Consider the following 20,585-nt stretch of genomic DNA (forward strand, 5'->3'; position numbering starts at 1 on the left):
GTCGAGGATTAAAGTTGAATGCTGACTGCCTGTGACGCTGTCTGATCACGCAGGCCAGGGTTTGAAGCATGATGGGAAATAGTGGCGAGAGGACAACCCTGACGAGTGCCTCTCTCGATCCGAAAGGATTTAGAGGGGAGTCCTCCACCATCGCTGTCGGGTCTGAATAGAACAGGCGCACCCATCCCCAAAAAACGTGTGGGAATCCCATGCGAGTTTAAATGTGAAACATGTATAGCCATTCAATCGAGTTGAATGCTTTAGCCGCGTCAAGCATGACTGCACTCGCTGGAAGATCAGGATTTAGGACATGAAACATAGCAAAAATGGTTCGTAAGTTGTGGGACGTGGATCTTTCAGGAATAAAACCAGACTGATCTGACCAATCATAGGCAGAGGTGGCGTAAGGCCTACAAGTAAGGTACGCCACAAATGCACTGCAGGTCGTCCAGCCCCAAGGAATGATTCCAGGGAAAAAAATAAATAAAAAACACTAGATACCATGGCAGATGTCGGAGTACTGCAGGGCAGATAAATTAGATGTACAGGTTTCCATCTCACAGACAATAGCCGTCCTAATTAAAAGAACTGATGGGAAACAGGATCAGTTGAACAATCTAATTGTAAAAGATTAACCACCTGGAAGCAAGGGATTTTTAAAGAACACTGAAATAACCAAATGAAAAGCAATGTGCCGGATCCTACCACGAGATATCAGGGCCGGAAGAAGAGAGTGTGTCGCGCAATTCTAAGTCTAGCAAGGAATAATGCATTAGAAGACGTTTGGACAAAGTTGAAGCCCAGCGACTCTGGGATTACTTACAACTCTGCCCCTCATAAGGTCTGTGTCAGATTGGATTATTTTTTAGTCTCTAACTGTTTGTTGTCAAACTCCCAGATTGAAAAATTGCTTCGGATTATCTCTGACCACAATCCTCTAGTTTTTTCCCTAGACACCACAAGGTAAGTTAGGCACGAGCGGATGTGGACCTTTGAGCGGGGATTATTAAGGATGATAATTATGTCCGACATATGAAAGGTTGGATTAAAGGATATTGGGAAATTAATAGAGGTAGTACTTCCCCAGGAATCTCTTGGGACGCCTTCAAGACAGGTAATCGGGGAGAGACATTAAGCTTCAGTTTGTTTAGACAAAGGCAGGAGCGATTAAGAGTTACAGAACTGACCAAAGCTCTTGTAGATGCCGAGGAGGATCTGGCTTTGCTCTCGGCAGTAGGTGCACCCTTGGATCAGGCACCTGTTAAAGTCGCCAGGGCAAAAGCTGAGGCAGAGGAGAACATATCCAGTAAGGTGGCTGCCACATGCTTAGCAAGAAGAGAACAGTGCTACGAATTTAGCGAACGGGTGGGCCACACTTTAGCAGTTCGTGCAGGGCAAAAAGCAGCTTTAAGCGAAGTTAAAGGGACTACTGATGGCTTTGGGCGATTGCTCACGGACTCGGATGGAATCCGCGAGGTTTTCAGACAGTTTTATGCGACACTATATGACGAAGAACAACCAAAAGACCCCTCGGAAATCCGATCATATCTTAGTAATATTTCTGCCCCATACCTTTCTCAGGAGAATAGAGAAGTCCTAGATGCACCCCTGGAGGCGGAAGAGATTCTTGCCGCTTTGGCGAGCCTACCGTCAGGTAAGGCAGCAGGGCCCGACCAGATCTCGAAAGTATTTTATAAAACTTTTCAGGATGTAATCTCCCCTGACTTGATTACTACAGTACAACAGGCTCAGCTAGGGATATCTGTTCCAAACACCTGGGCAGGAGCAGATATTGTAGTTATTCTAAAAAAGGGGAAGCCATCCACAGAACCAGGGTCTTAGAGGCCAATAACGTTGATGAATTCTGATGCAAAAATCTTCTGCAAGGCTTTGGCAGTTAGGCTATCGAAGGTTATAGATTCATTGGTTAGCACAACTCAACACGGATTTGTTCCAGGAAGAGGCACGACGCAGCATATCCGTAGAGTCATTACCTTATTTGATGCCACAGAGGTTCCAGGAGACCCGATGGCAGTTATGTTACTGGATGCTGAAAAAGCATTTGATCGGTTCTCCTGGGACTATCTCTGGTCAACTCTAAGATGGTCTGGCTGTGGAGAGGGCTTCATTAAAGCTATTCCAGGCATTATATTTAGTTCCTACAGCCCGAGTCCGTGTGAATGCTGGATATACGATGCCCCTACAGATTAAACGGGGCACGAGACAGGGCTGCCCGTGTTCGCCACTGCTTTTCGCATTGTATATAGACCCTTTACTACGCAAGTTGGAGGTGAATGATAGGATTCCCCCTATAAAGACCCATGGTGGTGAATGTAAAATCCTGGCATATGCCGACGACGTGGCAATTCTCACCCCAGCACCCACAGAGGCCATAAGTGAGGTTTTGCTGGAAGCCTTAGGCTTTGGCCGAGTTTCTGGATACGCCCTGAATGGACCCAAGACGCAGATAATCAAGAAAGAGAAGGCAGAATGCTCGGACATTCAAGTAGTGGAATCTGGAGTTTATCTGGGGGTTAATATCTCGGCGGATCTGGATAATGTGGTGGATATGAAAATAGAACCTATAATAAATAAAGCAAAAAAAGATCTGGATAGACTGCATAATCTTCACCTTTCTGTAGTAGGGCGTACTAATATTATTAAAATGATCCTCTTGCCAAAGTTTCTTTACCTCTTTAGGGCAATCCCACTCACATTCGAGGCAAAATGGTTCGTTACACTAGAACAGGTGATTTATATGGGCACACGGCAAGACTAGAAGGGCTCTACGATATATGGCACTCCCTAAGGATAGAGGAGGTTGGGCTGTTCCTGATCTTAAAATGTACTACTGGGCAGCAGCCTTGCAGTACATGTCTGGACTTTTAGATGGTGGAGGGCCCGAATCAGAGGATACTCTAGGCTCTATAGTTATATACTCGCTATTGCTTGGAGGGGACGCAGAGAATGCCTTTTAGATATACACAGATCCCAGCTATTTTAAAAGAACCAAGTTTAAGACGCTGATCGCTGATCGCTGCACACAAGATATGGACATCGTTTAGGAAAAGATGTGGATTAGGGAGGTTTAATGCATATACCCGATTGTACAGGAATCATACCCTTCCAGGGAAAATATTTGCAGATCCAGTCTTTACAGACTGGGGCCGGCGCAGGGTAACGAAGGTGGGGGACCTAATGGGCTTGAATAGAATGTGCCAGTTTGCTGATATCCAGTTGGCCTATGGGGTCGAGACAAGAAACTTTTTAAAGTATTTACAAGTCAGGAGTATTCTAATAACCAAAAAGGGCGGATCTGCTGGGTTTGGGAAAAATACAATTATGGAAATTATTGAGGGTAAGGCCAGCTGCACGATCAAAAGACTTTATGCCGAACTGATTGTGAGTAAAGAGGATGACCTTGGGAAATATGAAAGCAAGTGGGCTGAGAAACGTGGGATAGGACACAAGTGTTTCCATCTCTCATTAGAATTAGGGCGCAATATTCTTTGCTCGGCCGCACTTCAGGCCCAGCACTATAAAACAATTTACAGCGGGCACCACTTGCCCTCGTTGTGACAGTTTAGATGCTGAGTTAGTGCACGTCTTTGCCACTTGTCCACACTTGCAGTCACTCCATAGAGCCATAGAATCTTTCTTAGGGAGATCACTGGGAATTGAGGTCACCCTCACACCATCAAGAATCCTGCTTGGCGTAGATGGCGATGGCACAGACGATTCAGCATGTCACTTTATGTTCCTGGCTATGGCAGTTTTGCGAATTTGTTTCGCTTCAGCATGGCTCGATCAAACCCCACCTACCTTCCATCAATGGCTGGCTAGATTGCTTTCTGTTTATAACCTTGAGAAAGGGATATATGCAAGGAAGGGTAAAAGGGGAAGAAGATTAGGGCTTCGAATATGGGAGCCTATTAATAATTGGAAGGAAAGACAGGAAACACGTGTCTAGTTACTTCTTTTTTTCACTTCATTTATTCATATTGTACTGTGCGTACATTGACTTATTACTGATATTTGTCTATCTAGCAAAATTTGGTGTATAATTGGTTGTGTTTTCATCTTAACATGGGCTTTAATTTTATGTTGTTTTCTGTACATTTTGTTTTCTAGCATGACGATGTGCTCTGTAAAAAAGGGGAATTTTTTTTTAATAAACATAAAAAAAAAAATAACAAAAAAGAAGAAAAGCAATGTGCCGGCTGTAAACCACTGGGACATGACTTGCATTGCCACTCTAACAGGCCCCTCATAACTGTGCATGGCTGCCATGTTTGTATCAGACAGTACGAGTTATTCACGCTGATCCCACTAGCCTGCATTTAAAAACAATGCTTGACACCACCCAAAATGCAACTCACAGTTTATGTATCCAAATATTTTGTAGGCATAACGAGAAACAGGCACCATAAAGTTCACCAAAACGCTGCAACAGCAGTTCTGGGCCCCACATGGACATGACTGACATTGCCTCTTTAAAGGGTCCAACGAAACCACCCTCATTCTCTTTGTTTTATCTTTTTGGGCATGATTTTGTATTTTGCTTCCGGGAAATCGAAACGAAGGGAGTCTCAATGTATTGCTGAAAGAACAAACATTTACAATGCAATAGGTCTCGAAAGTGCCAGATTTTGCGCTATTATCATTGTAAATGACAATGCCTTTTATTTATGGGTTTAAAAAACCTGGAATAATAAAAGGCATTGTCATTTACAAGTCCAATAGGTCAAAGTTTGGAAAATGCAAGACCTATTGTATTACAGCGTGCGCGGTGTCCCTGAAGTGTGTGCCGCGAACCGCATTAAAGTAAAAACAAAATAACGCTACAACAGAGCACTGTATGGGAACAGAGCAGACTACACAGTGCGAGGAGCGGACGCGCACAGCACTCTGTACATGGGTTGGGAGGGTACACTGAGCATAGTGCAAAAAGGTGCGCACTGCACTGTACAGGGGAGGGCAGACTGCATATAGTGGGAGGGGAGGGTGCACACTGCACTGTACGACATGAGAGGTGCAAACTACACTGCACGCACGGAAAGGGTGCGCACTGCACTGCACAGGAGAGGGCAGACTGCACATAGTGCGAGAAGAGGGTGCGCACTGCACTGTACAGGAGAGGGCAGACTGCACATAGTGCGAGAAGATGGTGCGTGAAGCACTGTACAGGAGAGGGCAGACCACACAGTGCGATAAGAAGGTGCGCACTGCACTCTGTAAGGGGGGACTTCAGATTTCGCAACAATCACGCTGGCATATCTTGTGAACATACATTATATGAGAAGCAGGGCATGGGCGGTGGGGGGGGGGGCTTCACACCGGAACTCAATTCACCTGCCTCAAAGTCCAGCTGGTGAAGTATATGGTAGAAGGACAGACTGCAGGGTGTGAGGTGTATAGGGCAGACTGCACGCTGTGAGGTGTACAAGACAGAGTCTGTTGTAGAATGTAGAAAGCAGACTGCACGCTGTAGGGTTATAAACACAGGCTGCAAGCTGTGAGGTGTATATGGCAGGCTGCACACTGTAGAGTGCATAGGCAGACTGCATGTTGTAGAGTGCATAAACAGACTACACGCTGTGAGGTGTAGATGCCAGACTGCACACTGTGAGGTGTATAGAGCAGACTGCACGCTTTGAGGCGTATACAGCATAGTGCACAGTCCACGCTGTGAGATGGATAGGCCAGACTGCACGCTGTGAGGTATGTACACGGGACAGTGTTATAATCATTGGTGCACGTGCCAGACTCGGGGTGTTATGGCGGGTTACCGTAGATGAGACTGCACTTCACATGCGGATGGGCTGCATCATCTGGTTCGGGTAGCAGGCGCTCCTGAAGCAGCGAGTAAGCACTGTGCCGGAGCTCGGGCGTGATTGGGGTGCGCCGCCTCAGAGGTGACACCTCCTCTGGTGGAAGCGTATTTGTATGCGGCAGATGGCTCCTCCGCCCAGGCTGGAGTAAGGAGGCAGCAGCGCCCTAATGCTCCCCACCCAGGGCGGGTTCTGTTGGGGAAGCAGGCAGCATTGCCGGCACCGGCGGCCACAGTTCGGGGAAAGGCTCTTCCTGACGTCGTGTCTGTAGCAGCGGCAGTCTCGCTTCCTCCCGAGCAGAGCCAGCAGTAACACTAGCGAGCGGTGGAGACAGGCTGCACGTAGAAAGTTTCCGGTTCAAGTGGGTGGTAACATCTGGCAGAACTCAGCGGTGGAGGGAGAGCGCTGGCCAGCAGCCCAACGCCATTGTAAACAAGCTGGAAAAAAGTGCTTTCCAACTAATTAAAGGAGACTGTATAACGTCGCAAGTAAAAGATCCAGTCCGGATGAGCCATCCCAAAAGGAGACAGGGCGGTAACAAAGAAGCCTCATTTTCAATCGAAAGCCATAAACGCTGACACCAGCCAATGAAAAATAGGAGCAGGGCTTCACCCCCACTTTTAAAACATACCCTACTACAATATGCCTCGCAGAGGGAGCAGCGCATGCGCGCTGCACCGATAGGTCTGCGAGACCTAAAAAAATCAAAGAGGGAAAGGAAAGCAAAGGGATCCTGGACGGTATCATTCACAGCAGAGGTGTTCAATGATTCTCAACTGCAAACCAATGAAGAGAAATGGGGAAACTTCTTGGCAAGCATGGTTTGTGTTTTTCTTCTTCTCATTTTACCATCCTTCTCCTTTGTCTTTCTTCATATCCTGCATGCAGTAAACCGAATTTAACTTTACTGCATTATTTTTTTTTGCATATCTCATCCACTACACTTTCTTCCACAGGACCTGATTGACAGCTGTTGTGTGCAAACCCACAGAAATTCCTGAAAGTACGACATCTTTATTATTCCCCCAACTCACCCCACTCTCCTCAGCAAACTTTTCTTTTTGCTTAGAATAGTTTGATTTATTTTTCCAATGTCAACCCTCAACTTCCACCCCTATTAGCTGTCCTCATTTAAAAAACATGGATGTTGAGGCAGAAATGTTTGGGCAGTAGGGGCTCCTCGGGACCGTAGAACCAGGTCTGTCGGCATAAGGCTGGCTACCCGTTCAACCAGGGCACATAGGGGCAAAGGCTAGTCCTACAAGCTCACCTTTCAGTCAATATTGCGCATGTGTCAGCGTGGACCTTCAAAAGACAGTGCGCACCTACAATGTGCTCCTGAAGCATCTTTGCTTAAAGTTGCCAGGCAAAAAGTATTTCCAAACTCCTGAGTATCCATTTTATCCAAAGCAGCGTTTTACATTGTTGGGTAGCACCTAATACTCTGAAATGGGACTCCTCGTTTTTGTTGCAACTTAGTTTGTATAACATTAATATTTTCTCTCACCAAATCTCATTATTTTTAAGTCTTGTTTGAAGATACACACACAACATCCTGTTCACACAGCCAACTAACATGTAAAGCGCTACTTTCTCCTGCAGAGAAACACACACACACAGTTACAAATGTACAGGTGGCTCACAGTCCTAAAATACAATGCACAGACATACACACACATGCGCCCATGCACATACACATACACACACACAGGTGCAGACACAGGCCCATAAACACACATGCACGCGCATGTTCATGTACATGAGCAGGACATAAGTAACAGCAGAACGAGTCATCCGTGTCCAGGCTGTTTGATGTCTGATAATTGCATCTGCCTGCCATACTAGAAAGAGCCCTGCCAGAGGCTACTTTGCAGCCTCTTCTTGTCGCTAGCCCGCTGGAGCCGGCACAGGGAGTGTATATGGATCTGCCAGCACAAAGTCCCTTCCCCCATCCGCTTATCAGACAAGCGTTATGTTATGTTATGTTAAACCAGATTTATAGCGCGCACGGATACTTGGTAGTGTCCCGGCGCGGAAACCAAGGAAAAAGAGACAGAGGGACGGAGGCCGGGGCTAACGAAGTTACTTAAAAAGCAAAGTTTTGAGCTGCTTTTTGAAAAGCCTGAGATCGCCGATGTTCTGAAGCTCAAAAGGCAGAACATTCCAGACCATAGCTGCTCTAACTGAGAGGGAGCTGCCTCCCGTTCTGACAAGACGGTACCTTGGTATAACAGCGAGGCATTCCCCCGTACAGCGAAGATGCCTAGGCGGCACATGGAAATCAAAAAGTCTCTTCAAATACAGAGGCCCCGCTTTATAAAGAGCACCGTGGGCAAGTGTAAGGGCCTTTAACAGCACCCGCTGATCCACAGGAAGCCAGTGCAGCTCCCGTAGCAACTGTTTGGAGTTGGACCTAAAAGGCATACCCAGTAATGCTCTGGCAGTCGCGTTCTTAACAATCTGAAGCTTTTTTATCAGATAAATAGGAAGTCCGATGTAAAGCGCATTGGCATAGTCCAAACGCGAAAGAATGAGAGCGCGGGTCACCATTTCTGTAGCCGTATTGGGTAGTAGGGGCAGAAATCGCTTCAAAAGTTTCAGTGTGCCGAAGCACACCCCGGCTAGTTTGTTAATCTGCGGTAAAAATCTGAGGTCCTCACTAAACCAGACCCCCAGATTTTTAGCCAGACTCCCCATAGATTTAGGCAAGGGGTAGCCCATGGGCCAAAGGTCTTCTCTAAAATGCAGAGGGAACCCCCGTAGAGGAGCAACTCAGATTTACCCTCATTGTATTTAAGCAGGGCCTGTGCTAACCACTTGAAAACTTCCGTAAGGCAGTTTTTGGCAGCATCGGGGGACAGATCGTTTTTCTTCCACGTGAAGAGGAGCTGGGTGTCATTGGCATAGGCTATGATTTTAGCACCCAGCTCCTCCGCCAGATAGACAAGCGGCGTCATGTACACATTAAAGAGAAGATGGCTCAAAGTTGAGCCCTGAGGAACTCTCATGGTCAAGCTTCTCTGTGTAGAGGAGAATGGAGGCAGCCATACTTGCTGTATTCTATTAGCCATAAAGGATTCTATCCACTCCCACACCTGACCCAAGATGCCGATGTTAGACAGCCGAGCCAAGAGTTGGCGGTGCGGTACCGTGTCAAACGCGACAGAGAGGTCTAGTAGCACCAGAGCCGCTCTGCCGCCCGCGTCAAGGCATTCTCTAATAGCCTCCGCCATCTCGACCAGGGCCGTTTCAGTACTGTGTAAGGCCCTGAAGCCTGACTGGGCTGGGTGGAGGGCGCCAGAAGTCTCAACAAACTCAGAGACTGTTCTCCTACAATGCTCCAAAACTGTGGAATTCCCTTCCACTCCCCATCCGAGGAGAAAACAACCTACTTGCCTTTCGGAGGTTACTAAAAACATGGCTCTTCCCATAAACTCTCCATTCCTCCTCCCCTCCCGCCGGATCAATAGGTTGACTAAACAGCGCTGGGACGCCCGAGGGTAGCTACGCGCTTTATAAATCCGCATCCAAATCCAAATCCAGAGAGCTGCTTGTGGGCGGCCTTCTCACACACCTTCACCACAGCTGGGAGAAGTGAGATTGGTCGGTAGCTAGCCAGGGTAGCGTGATTAGGTGAAGGTTTCTTTAACAGGGGGAGGAGTTTTGCCTGTTTCCACTCGAAAGGAACCATAGCGGTTTCGAGTGACAGGTTAATAATATTATTTACTTCAGGGTTGATTACCTCTGCCACTGCAGCCAGCAACCTGGCTCGACAGGGATCCACTGGGGATCCTGATTTGAGAGATTTAAGGATAGCCAAAGTACCAGACAGCGGAATGGGGCGAACACTGACATGTGCGAGCGAGCTGGATCTAAGTTTGGAGCTGTCTGAAGCGGGTGGATCACCTGCACCTGCGGAGCCGTCCCAAAGCTATCCTGGATAGTGAGGATATTATCAATAAAAAAGCCCGATAACTGCTCACACCAGGAGTTAGAAGCGGGTGCGGCCATTAGTTCTGAACGTGGTGTCAGGAAACTTTGAACGATGGCAAAGATTGTCTTTGAATTGTTTTTAGATTGAGCAATGCGCTCTCAGCATAAAAATGGCCTTTGGCCTTCTTAACCATGGAGTAAAAGCTATTCTGCGCCTTCCTAAGAACTATTTTTGCCAGCGGGCAGTAGGTTCGTCTCCAACAGCGTTCAAGCTTTTTGCAAGATTCTTTTAGTTCTTTTAATTCGTCCGAAAACCAGGGTTGGGAGGGTGAATTTCTAGCTCTTTTATAGACCGAGGGTGTGGAAAAATGTTCCACTGCTCTTGAAATCCACTTATTAAAACCATCAACAGCTTCTGACAGACCCCAGAAATAACGGCGAGTATCTGTCAGAACTCTGCCCAGGGCATCAGGCTCAATACGAGGATGAGGTCTGACCTCCAGTGTCCTCGTGGGCGGGTAAGAAGGCTTGATGGTCCATGAGAATAAAACTAGGAAATGATCGGACCAGGGAACAGGGAGAGGGTCCTGAACAACCAAGGAAAAGTTGGAACAGACCACATCGATGATATGCACCCCAGTGTGTGATGGGGATTTAATCCATTGAGTCAGGTGGGCAGGATCAAAAGAGTCCAAGAGTCCATCAGATCCTTTGTGTCAGGAGCCTCACCACAGTCCAAATGAATGTTAAAGTCCCCGAGAAGCAAGTAATTGGAGTAATGCGGAGCTCTAGGCACAATGGCATCATCAAAGGCTTTCAGGAAAGAACTAGAAGGACCGGGGGGCGATAAAGCAGCGTGACCCCCAATAAAAAATGCGGGGAGATGGTGAGGGAGAAGTCCAAAGCTTCCCCCTCCATGATGTCATGAGACTCAACCTGCATGAGAATCCAATTTTCCCTAAATACTACCGCAACCCCACCTCCTCTGCCTATTTTATGGTCGACCCTGGCAATTTTATACCCCACAGGAATATCCATGGCAATAACAGGAGCAGAGAACTCGTTAAGCCATGTCTCTGCTATGAATAACAGATCTAACTGACTATCCACCAACAATTCAAAATGTCAGGAGCATGTTTAACCATGGACCGTGCATTAATTAAGGCCGCTTGAATGCACCGAGCGGTCAAAGGGACAGCGGACTCATGTCTAAGTGGACCCAAGGAACCCAAAGTGTGGTTAAAACGTGCAGGGCAAAGTCACACAGCTGAGTGTAAGACATCTGCAAAGTGAAGGTGCAGGCTACCGGGGCAGGATAATGAAGGGAAAAAAGCCGCGAAGTGGCCACAATCTACCAGAGGGTCACTGAAGCAGAAATGTAAATTGGTGATGTGAAACTTTTTGTTCAATCGGACCAGCTCCGGGTTTCCCATGCAAAACAGTGACACATACATTGCATTGCATTTTTATAATGCCTAATACTCCTGATGAGGGGTGAAGTATGTCAACACAGGCCTCCGTAGGTCCCTCATTAGTTGTGGAGGTGTCAGACATGGTTCAAAATTATGCCCCTTGCGTACCATTGGCTGGTTTTACTGTCACTATGATTTCCATGCTTCTCTTTAGTCAGCACGGTACTGCTTTATGTCCTCTTTGTGTGTTTGTCTGTCTCTTAGAGCACTGCCCAAGCACTGCTTCCTCCCCAAAGACCTTGAAATGTTCGCAATTTAGGAGCGAATCTTTCAGTTGCGTTACCTCCACCAGAGTGTACATATTTGCATGCCCCCCTCACTCAGAGTTGTTCCGTGCGCCCTCGCACACTCCTGTCCTGTATTGTTTTGTTTGCCCATTGTTGTATGACCCCTCCCATCTGTGTTGTTGCTTGCCCCTTCCCACTCTCCTCTTCTGTGGTGCTTGCCCCATCCTACCTGCCAGTCTTGCATTATTGCTTGCACTCCCACCCCACAATATTTCTTGCCTGACATGTTGCCGCACCCTCCTGTCCTGCATTGTTATTTCCACCCCTACACTCCCACCCTGCCACCCTCCCATCCTACATTGCATCTACTCCTGCCACCCTCCCATCCTACATTGTTGATCCCATGCCCCTGCCCTTCCCTCCCACATTGTAGTTTTTACCCTCCACCCTCCTGTCCGCATTGTTGCATCCACACCACCGCCCTGCTGCCCATCTTGTTGCAACGTGATATTGTTTTTTCTTAATGACTTGTTTGAGGGTGGGGTGGGAGGCATCTACAACTTCTGTGTTGCACGCTCTCCCCTTTCAGATGTTTACCACCAGTAATAAAAGAAAATGCCACTATGACATGGCCAGCATTGGCCGCATCATAGCACTTTTGTTTAGAAAAACTCAGCCTTGACTAATCTACTCTACGCCACTCCACTATACTCAAAGCCAATAAACTCTACACCACTGTACTTTACTCCATAACATTACATTTTGCTACAATACTACACTCTATACCACTCCACTCTATACCTCTACACACTCCCGATCTTCCCCACTCTAAACCACTCTACTCTACAACACTCTACTCCAATCTACACAACACCCTTTACACCACACAACTCTACACTACACCAATCTACAACATTCTATACAACTTGACACTATAATCCACTCAAACACTATACTCCACTCGAACAATCAACTGCTCTCAACACTACACCCTTTCGCTATACAACGCTATACTCCCTATAATACATAACACAAAATTACCCACCACTCGACAACTCACCCTACCACTCAACTCAACTCTACACTACTAAACTACACACTACTACAGAACACTACACTGTACTCCACTTTTCAAAACTTCAAACCAACATGTAAGAGCGGTGAGCGTCAGAACTCGTGTGCACAGGTGAGTATTCTAAGTGATTATTTCTGGGGTGAATATTCAGAACCACTTTTAATGCTCACTTCTAATGAGCCACCGCCCAAAAGTCATCTGACAAAAGATTCAATGTATACAGAAGGAGCATACAATTATTATAATTTTCTCCACAAATAGTTATCGAAGTCCATAAATAATCCAAGTTCCAATGCACGCTTCCCTGTTCACTTGTCTTTATTGACACTTATTTATCTCAGTTGACACTTGTTCCAATATCTTCACAATACAGATCAATCAGAAATTTCTATACAGCCAGCCTACGTGGGTAAAAAACTATGTAAGGTGAATTCAAATTGGTAACATTTTAAAATTTGGATCGAAATAGAATGTTATATAGGCAGACAAATTGAGAATGCTATTGTAGGTGATTTGTTAGGACACGGTTACCTATTTCACAAATAAGGGGAAACACTTGTGCTATAAATCTTAGATTGTTCTATATGCAGATGGAATTGAGCACGTTTCATCAACAGTGTGGTACTTAGTTTAAGTTTGTATATTTACTTTTTATGTAGAATGGATTTTTACAGTGCGTTTTCTTTTAACAACTCTGATGATGTCCCATTGGGGACGAACCGCGTAGGCTGGCTGTATAGAAATTTCTGATTGATCTGTATTGTGAAGATATTGGAACAAGTGTCAACTGAGATGAATAAGTGTCAATAAAGACAAGTAAACAAGGAAACTTGCATTGGAACTTGGATTATTTATGGACTTCGATAACTATTTGTGGAGAAAATTATAATAATTGTATGCTCCTTCTGTATACATTGAATTTTCAAAACTTCACTCAACACCCCTTTACACCCTTAAACTTTTAAACATACTAAATAGCAATCACACTAATATAAAACAAAACTAAAACATATTGGTAAAGCCATCGGTGAGTACGAGTGGCTATGTCAATGTTTGTTCAGTTATCTATTATTACTGTTAAGCAGAATTTCTTGTCAGACACCTAAGCCAGTCATTTGGTCCTAATACTGGTAGATTCTCTTTTTATTCAGTGGTATGCAGAAGTACGTTCTAATAAAATTCAGCAAAATTCACTTACGCCTTCAAATGAAGAAAAGGGAACAGAGAGGTGACTAGATTGAGCAGCTTTAGGTAGTTTATGTGGCTATCACTAACAAAACGAGTTGCAGGGGAAACTTATGAAACACGAAAACTGCCCGTTTGTGGACTGCTTGGGTAAGTCTTGGGGTTCTCCCTGGGACTTCTTTTTTAAGACTCACAAGAATTGCCTAAACTATGATATCTGATCATTTATCAGGTTCGACTGCGGAGAAATGTGGGTGAATTCTGTAGTCCAATTCATCCCAGGTGAATTAAATATTATGTGTGGGTTTGGTCAATTTTGAGGTACGAAAAATAGTGTAGTCCAAAACTACTTGCCAATATTACGCCTTGAAATGGCAGGATAGAACCTTTATGACTTAGCCTAGGGACAGTACCACAAATGCATTTTGCCACAGTAATGCACTTGGTGCGGTACACTACGGCATTGCCAGACCCACTAGACTGACCTTCACTTTCAATTTACCAGTAGTTCTGGAAAATAAGATTGTCTCACCTTAGCCAAGACACCTACCAAACAACACTAAAAAATTAACACTGCAAATGTATCCATTTAAAAATAACAGTTTTCAAACCATTATTTCGCTTCACTGTTTCAGGGGACACATTATCTTACCAAAATATCCTTTCTGCGTCGGGTAAAGGCCAAAAAGGTTTCAACGATCTGCTCCTTGCTTCTGGTCTTTTTAAAATCCCTCTGCACGCTGCCACCTTCCATCTGTGGGAAACATGCCATATTACGTGTCAGTACTGTGCCTCTCATGTAATACTTACATGATCTGAGTGCCATTTCAAAGAACCTCCATTCAGTTAGTGGGTGATAAAACAATCAAAAGAGGAAAGTATTATAAGGGATTTTTGTGCGTATATATTTTTCCTTCATTAACAACAATGTGCAGAATGTATTTTCACCCTTGGTTACATATTTACACACTGGTATGGTACTGTTGTCTTTTACACAAATTCTCTATGATGTGTGGAAGTGTTTTTTTCTGATACTTGTCAACTTTGTCTCAATTTTGGCATAGTCACTAACTTGTTAAAGATGGATGTCACGCTAGTTATGCATGTTCCTTCTGACCTACATATCCCACTGCCTGTCGCTTCCGCACCAGGTAGTCAAGTACATCATTATTTGTTTATTTCTATTTTCATTGTTCGTGCTGTTTTCAATGAACTTTCCACGACTCAATCACGAAACATAAACTATCTCTTCAAGATCTTTCCCCTATATAACTGTGCCCTATTCATTCATGTAACACACTGTTTATATAACTAGTTTGTCCTACCATCGCCAGATTACATTAGCATAGAAGGGGCAGAATAATTATTCATTTAGTGGAACTGTGTTTAGGTGCTAAGCCAATAAAGCGTTTAATTTTACTGTGCTCTGAATTGTTGATAAAATTATACATTTGCTCACACCACAGTGATGTTTGCAGTTCTGATGATATCATTTGCACAAATACTGTATAAAACCCTTGATTTTCGGGGTGAGCCAGAAGCCTTCCCTGTTCTACTAGTGATGCTGTCCGTTTCTCTCCTGATTTTGCTTCCCACTTTGGACTTAGACTAGTTTTTGATTTTGCATTTCTCTGTATTGAATTTTTTTACTGGGAGGTTTAAAGGCACTTACTCTGTATTAGAACATTGGAATGTGGAGCACTCTATTGAATACAATGGAGTGCTTTGTGCTTCTACGGGCCCGTAAAAGCCCGCAGAACGACATTCCACGTTGTATTTGTTCACAGCTATTGCTGTAAACAAAGGCATCTCAGAGCTCGAGGGGATTTAAACCCCTTCAGGCTCCCAGAGACCTTTGTTATATTTGTTAGAACATTCTGCCCTCTAGTGGCAAAATGTTCTAATAGCATTATAGCCCTTAGTAGCTGGGCTATACCGGCTATTAAAGTCCTGCTCCCTTGTTAAAGGCCTGAGCCGATGGCCGGTATAGCCAGCTACGATGGGCAATAGGGCTATATTACTTCAGAATTTTGTTATAAACCTGTAACCTATTCTGCTGATCTAGAACTCAGTTATTGAGTGGACCCGTTCATTTAATGGACTGTATTTACTGATATGTAGGGAGGTGCCTTTACGCAGGAACACATTGCCTCATGAAATTGAGGATTAACACTGTCTTGAATTCACCAAATTGCAGGCATTCTGTTTGAGATAAATGTTAGGGCCTCAAGAGCCACAGTATTGAAGAACAGAGGCTGGCCCAGATGAGAAACCTTGACGTTTCCCTGGAGTACAACTTGGACCCACAGGCAAGAATGTTGTGCTACAGCACTGTTCATGCTGACTTTACTGAGAAGTCTGGCACTTTAAAATGTCCTATTGATGAAGTCTAAAAAAATATATTTTCAGACTCGCTTCTATTTAAGACTTGATCAACAAGAGCAATGTAAGGAGTGGCGCCCATGTTAATGTTACATCCCTTACACTAAGGAAAAGAGGATTTCTGTTGCTATTGTAAACTGTTCTCTGCCTAAGTGTGTGAGGTGTAAAGGTGTGGATTAGTCCATCTTGCCAGTATCTTGGTGCCATAGATTCCATTCTAGAAAGCCCTTAGGTAGTAGTTCCTAATCCTTTGACTTATGTGGACTTCCCATGAATCACTACTAGGAGTCGGGGATTTCCACAAAACCAGTTTTTTCATTTTGAACCTCAAAACAATAAACAAAAGTACCGAAACAAGTATACATCAAACACACAAATCACAACATACCATTTTCAATTTTACCTTTAGCTTTTTTTATGTATATATATATATATATATATATATTCACAGAAAAAAACATAGGTTTCAGGCACGTTATAGTTAGGAATTAGCATTTAAAAAACCTCAGAAATTCACTGAAAAAACCATAGGTTTCAGGGGTGTTATAGTTAGCTGGACTTTTCACTTGTACAAAACCATTGAAATTCCCCCGTTATAGTTAGTTCAGCTAACTATAACTCGCGCGCCCGCAATGCACTGCTGATGACGTCACATATTACATCACTCATGACATGGTCAGTGACATCACTCATGACATCACTGATGACATCTCAAATGACATCACTGATGACATCACTGATGACATCATCCAGTGAATGTCTGTTTTTCTGAAAATTAAATATGTTTTATATATGTATATCTCAAGGTCAATGGAAGAATAAATGGGTATATAAGTGTCTAAATGGATGATTTGTTTTTGAAAAATTGATTGTGTAACTGACTGATTAAGTGTATCACAGTGAATACATGGCTTAGTGAGTAATGTTTAAATATGTAAATATCTGTATCAGTCTCTCACTTTGTGTATAAGTGGCTGCATGGGTTGGTGAGTAGCTACATGGGTGTCTATATAGGTTATTAGTTGATTTTTTGAGTATCAGTCTGAGTGTCTGGATGGTTCGGTGGGGGGTATTACGTAGTGCATAGGTGCATGAATGAGTGACTCACTGTTTGTATGTGTTGAAGACAGCATGTGTGCAGGACTGTATAGGTGGATGAGTGTGTGTATGGGTGTGTTAGTGAGTGAATGACTGTCTCAATTGTGTCTTTATGAGTAACTACATATGTTTTAAACTAGTATATGTGACTATTGGTGTATATAAGTGAGTATATGTGAGAGTGAGAGATTGAAAGAGTTCCTGTATGAATAAAAGTATGTGTTTCTATAAGTGATTGTTTAAAAGACTAAGTATGTGTAAGTTTCCGTAGAAGTAAGTGTGGTGGTGTGTGTATAACTGTATATGCAAGTAAATGTATGTTTGATTCTTTATTAGCATGAGTGACTATGTGTGTGAGTAACTCTATGGATGAGTGGCATTGTGTAACAGGATGTATAGGTGTATGAGTACATATGATGAGTGAGTACATGTATGAGTGACTGTATAGGACTGTTGGTGAATGAGTGGATGTGCATGTGGATCTTAGAATTACTGAAGAGGTTGTTGTAACTGGTATTGGTATGTCCATTGTTTTGAAAATTTTAGTCTCTATTTTTGAATGTGTGTATCAAAGGTTATATTAGGGTGAGAGGAGGTCTGCCACTCTATCACAAGGATGATGTCATCAGTGATGTCATCAGTGATGTCATTTGAGATGTCATCAGTGATGTCATGAGTGATGTCACTGACCATGTCATGAGTGATGTAATATGTGACGTCATCAGCAGTGCATTGCGGGCGCGCGAATTATAGTTAGCTGAACTAACTATAACGGGGGAATTTCAATGGTTTTGTACAAGTGAAAAGTCCAGCTAACTATAACACCCCTGAAACCTATGGTTTTTTCTGTGAATTTCAAAGGTTTTTTAAATGCTAATTTCTAACTATGCCTACAGAGATAGGACATGTGAAGAAAGAAGAAAAAATGCACAGAAAGAAAAAAAAGAAGTGCAGAAAGAAGCAACAGAAGTCCTCAAAGACGAAGAAAAGTGCAGGAAGAAGGATAACGTGCAGAAAGAACAAAAAGAAGAGCAGAAAGAATTCTTGTTGCAAAATCATCCTGTACCCTCAACTTTTTCAGACGGATACTGGTGGTAACTGAGTCTGACTAACCAGTCTTAGAGCCAGTGCTATGTTAAAAGACACTTAGAATACAGTGAAAACACCTACATACACTAGGGAACATTATGCGTTGGGGTCCCCCTGTGATTAGCATGACCTCCTCTGTAAGCCCCTAGTATATAATAGGGCAGGGGGATTAAAACTACCTCTTAAAACAGGCCACAGGGCGTTTTTGCACACGTTAACTCAGGCCCCGTCCCCTCCCTTCACCACTGTGTAAACACGCCCTGTGTCCGTTTTTAGTTGGGAGATTAAGTTCATTTGAATCCTGAGGGTCCCTAGGGTCCAACTAGCCCACTAGGTACCTCCAGTAAGTGCCACAGAGCTGCGTTGCAGAGAGGTGTAAAAAGTGGCATAGCCTGGACCACCTCTCTGCAATGCAGCTCAGTGGCGCTTACTGGAAGCACTTGGTGGGCTAGTTAGCCCCCAGGGGCCCTCAGTATTGAAGGGAAATTATATCCCCAATTTAAAACGTGCCATAGTGCGTGTTTGCACACGTCACCTCAGGCCCCGTCCCCTCCCTTCACCACTGTGTAAACGCGCCCTGTGGCTGTTCTAAGTTGAGAGATTAAGTCCCCTTGAATCCTAAGGGTCCCTATGGTCAAACTAGACCACTAGGTACCTCCAGTAAGCGCCACAGAGCTGCGTTGCAGAGAGGTGTAAAAAGGGGCTTGGCCTCAGAACACCTGTCTGCAGCGCAGCTCCCTGGCGCATACTGGAGATGCCTGTTGGGCTAGTTGGCCCTCAGGGACCCTCAGTATTGAAGAGGAATTAATTCCCCAACTTACAACTCGCCAGGGGGCGCGTTTGCAGAGTGCTGCAAGGAGGGGCGTGGCCTCCGGCAAGATGCCAGTCTTTTATTTATTTTAATTTTTTAAGAAGGAGGGCTGTGTGGTTCCCCTTCTTATTCTAATTTATTGGCCCTGATGACCCCATCCCCCAGGGCCTGTCTCCTAATTATATTTTTTTTACCCCAATCCCCAGGGCCGGCCACTGTTTTTTATTATTTTAAAAAAATATATATTTATAGACACACCTAGGACATGCTGGACAAACTGTACGTACCTATCACCATGACGATTTGAGTGATATTCATTAAAAGGCGACTATGCATACAATGAATCCATGTGGAATGTATTTACACCACTAGTGAAGCTCTGACATGTCTGATGCCCTACCGTGCCTAATCCCGGTAGACACCCTTGTCGTTTATTTATACAAACATGGGTAGCTATTGACAGGCACATTTAATACACATGCACACCAAGCCATTCAAAGGGGATTCGACAAAAATTCGACCAAAACTATGTAAGAAACCCCCCTCACGGTTAATAAAACACACATCCACTGCCGTATGTGTAATACTTTTTATTTTACTCTCTGGAAAGGTGACGAACATCACTTGAGAGTCACAGCGCGCTCCTGGCAGAGCCCAATGCTGTGTTACACCCACCATTGCCTGCCGAGTGCCACACACCTCTGTGTTGTATTCCACCAACTAGTGCATATGCTATGACACTCTCTAGCCCATGTGCACTGTAACACCACCCCGTGAATATGTCATGCCACACTTGTCTTCGCACGGGTTATATTGCCCCATCTAACGTGCCTTCCTCGATGCCTATGTTATAACGCACAGTGCTATGCCATACATATTACAATCTGGGATCCATATCTTTGTCACAGTGCATATGCAACGTTACACTCCCCAGCACATATTTTATATTACAACTTTAGAGACTAGTTAGGTTACACAACACTGCCCTGTGCATATTACACTCCAAGGCGCACATCGCATAGCACGCGCTAGTGCCTGTGCTATCTCGCGCTCTCCAATGAATCTGTCATTGCGCACAATGTATTGCATATTATATTTCACGCCCGGTTCATCTTATATCACACTTTTTGGTGCATAGTTTATACCATACACTATATCTAGTTTTCATGTTCAACCGTGCTCTCAGGACTATGTTCTATATAACACTGTGTTCACCTACCCTTTTCACGGGCATTACATTTTGCGATAGGGGGTGGAGGGTCAGGGGGTGTTTCTGCCAAGTGAGCCCGGAGTCACAGTCACAAACGTCCTCTTCTTCCTGAATAAAAGTGAGATTATGCTGCATACTTGTTCATATTTTTAGTAGTTCGCACAGACACACGTTTTAAAGACAATAAAGTTCCTAATACCCGCCTTCTCTGAACAGTTAGCTTGCTGCCCCATCCCCCTCCTCCCTATCCTCTGTTGTGTGAATCCATGGAC

General features: G+C 44.4%; 1 protein-coding gene across 6 annotated transcripts in view; it reads right to left on the bottom strand.

Moving 5' to 3' along the window:
- LOC146798257 (inositol-trisphosphate 3-kinase B-like) overlaps window positions 1-20,585 on the bottom strand; it is an 856,729-nt gene that overhangs the window by 155,890 nt on the left and 680,254 nt on the right. For all 6 annotated transcript variants that reach the window (XM_085625536.1, XM_085625539.1, XM_085625537.1 and 3 more), the window contains one exon: window positions 14,376-14,477. In XM_085625536.1, coding sequence (XP_085481662.1) covers window positions 14,376-14,477 — 102 coding nt within the window. The remainder of the gene's footprint in view (window positions 1-14,375; window positions 14,478-20,585) is intronic.

Source organism: Triturus cristatus, chromosome 9 (assembly GCF_964204655.1).
Source record: "Triturus cristatus chromosome 9, aTriCri1.1, whole genome shotgun sequence".
In the NCBI taxonomy this organism is placed as follows: domain Eukaryota; kingdom Metazoa; phylum Chordata; class Amphibia; order Caudata; family Salamandridae; genus Triturus; species Triturus cristatus.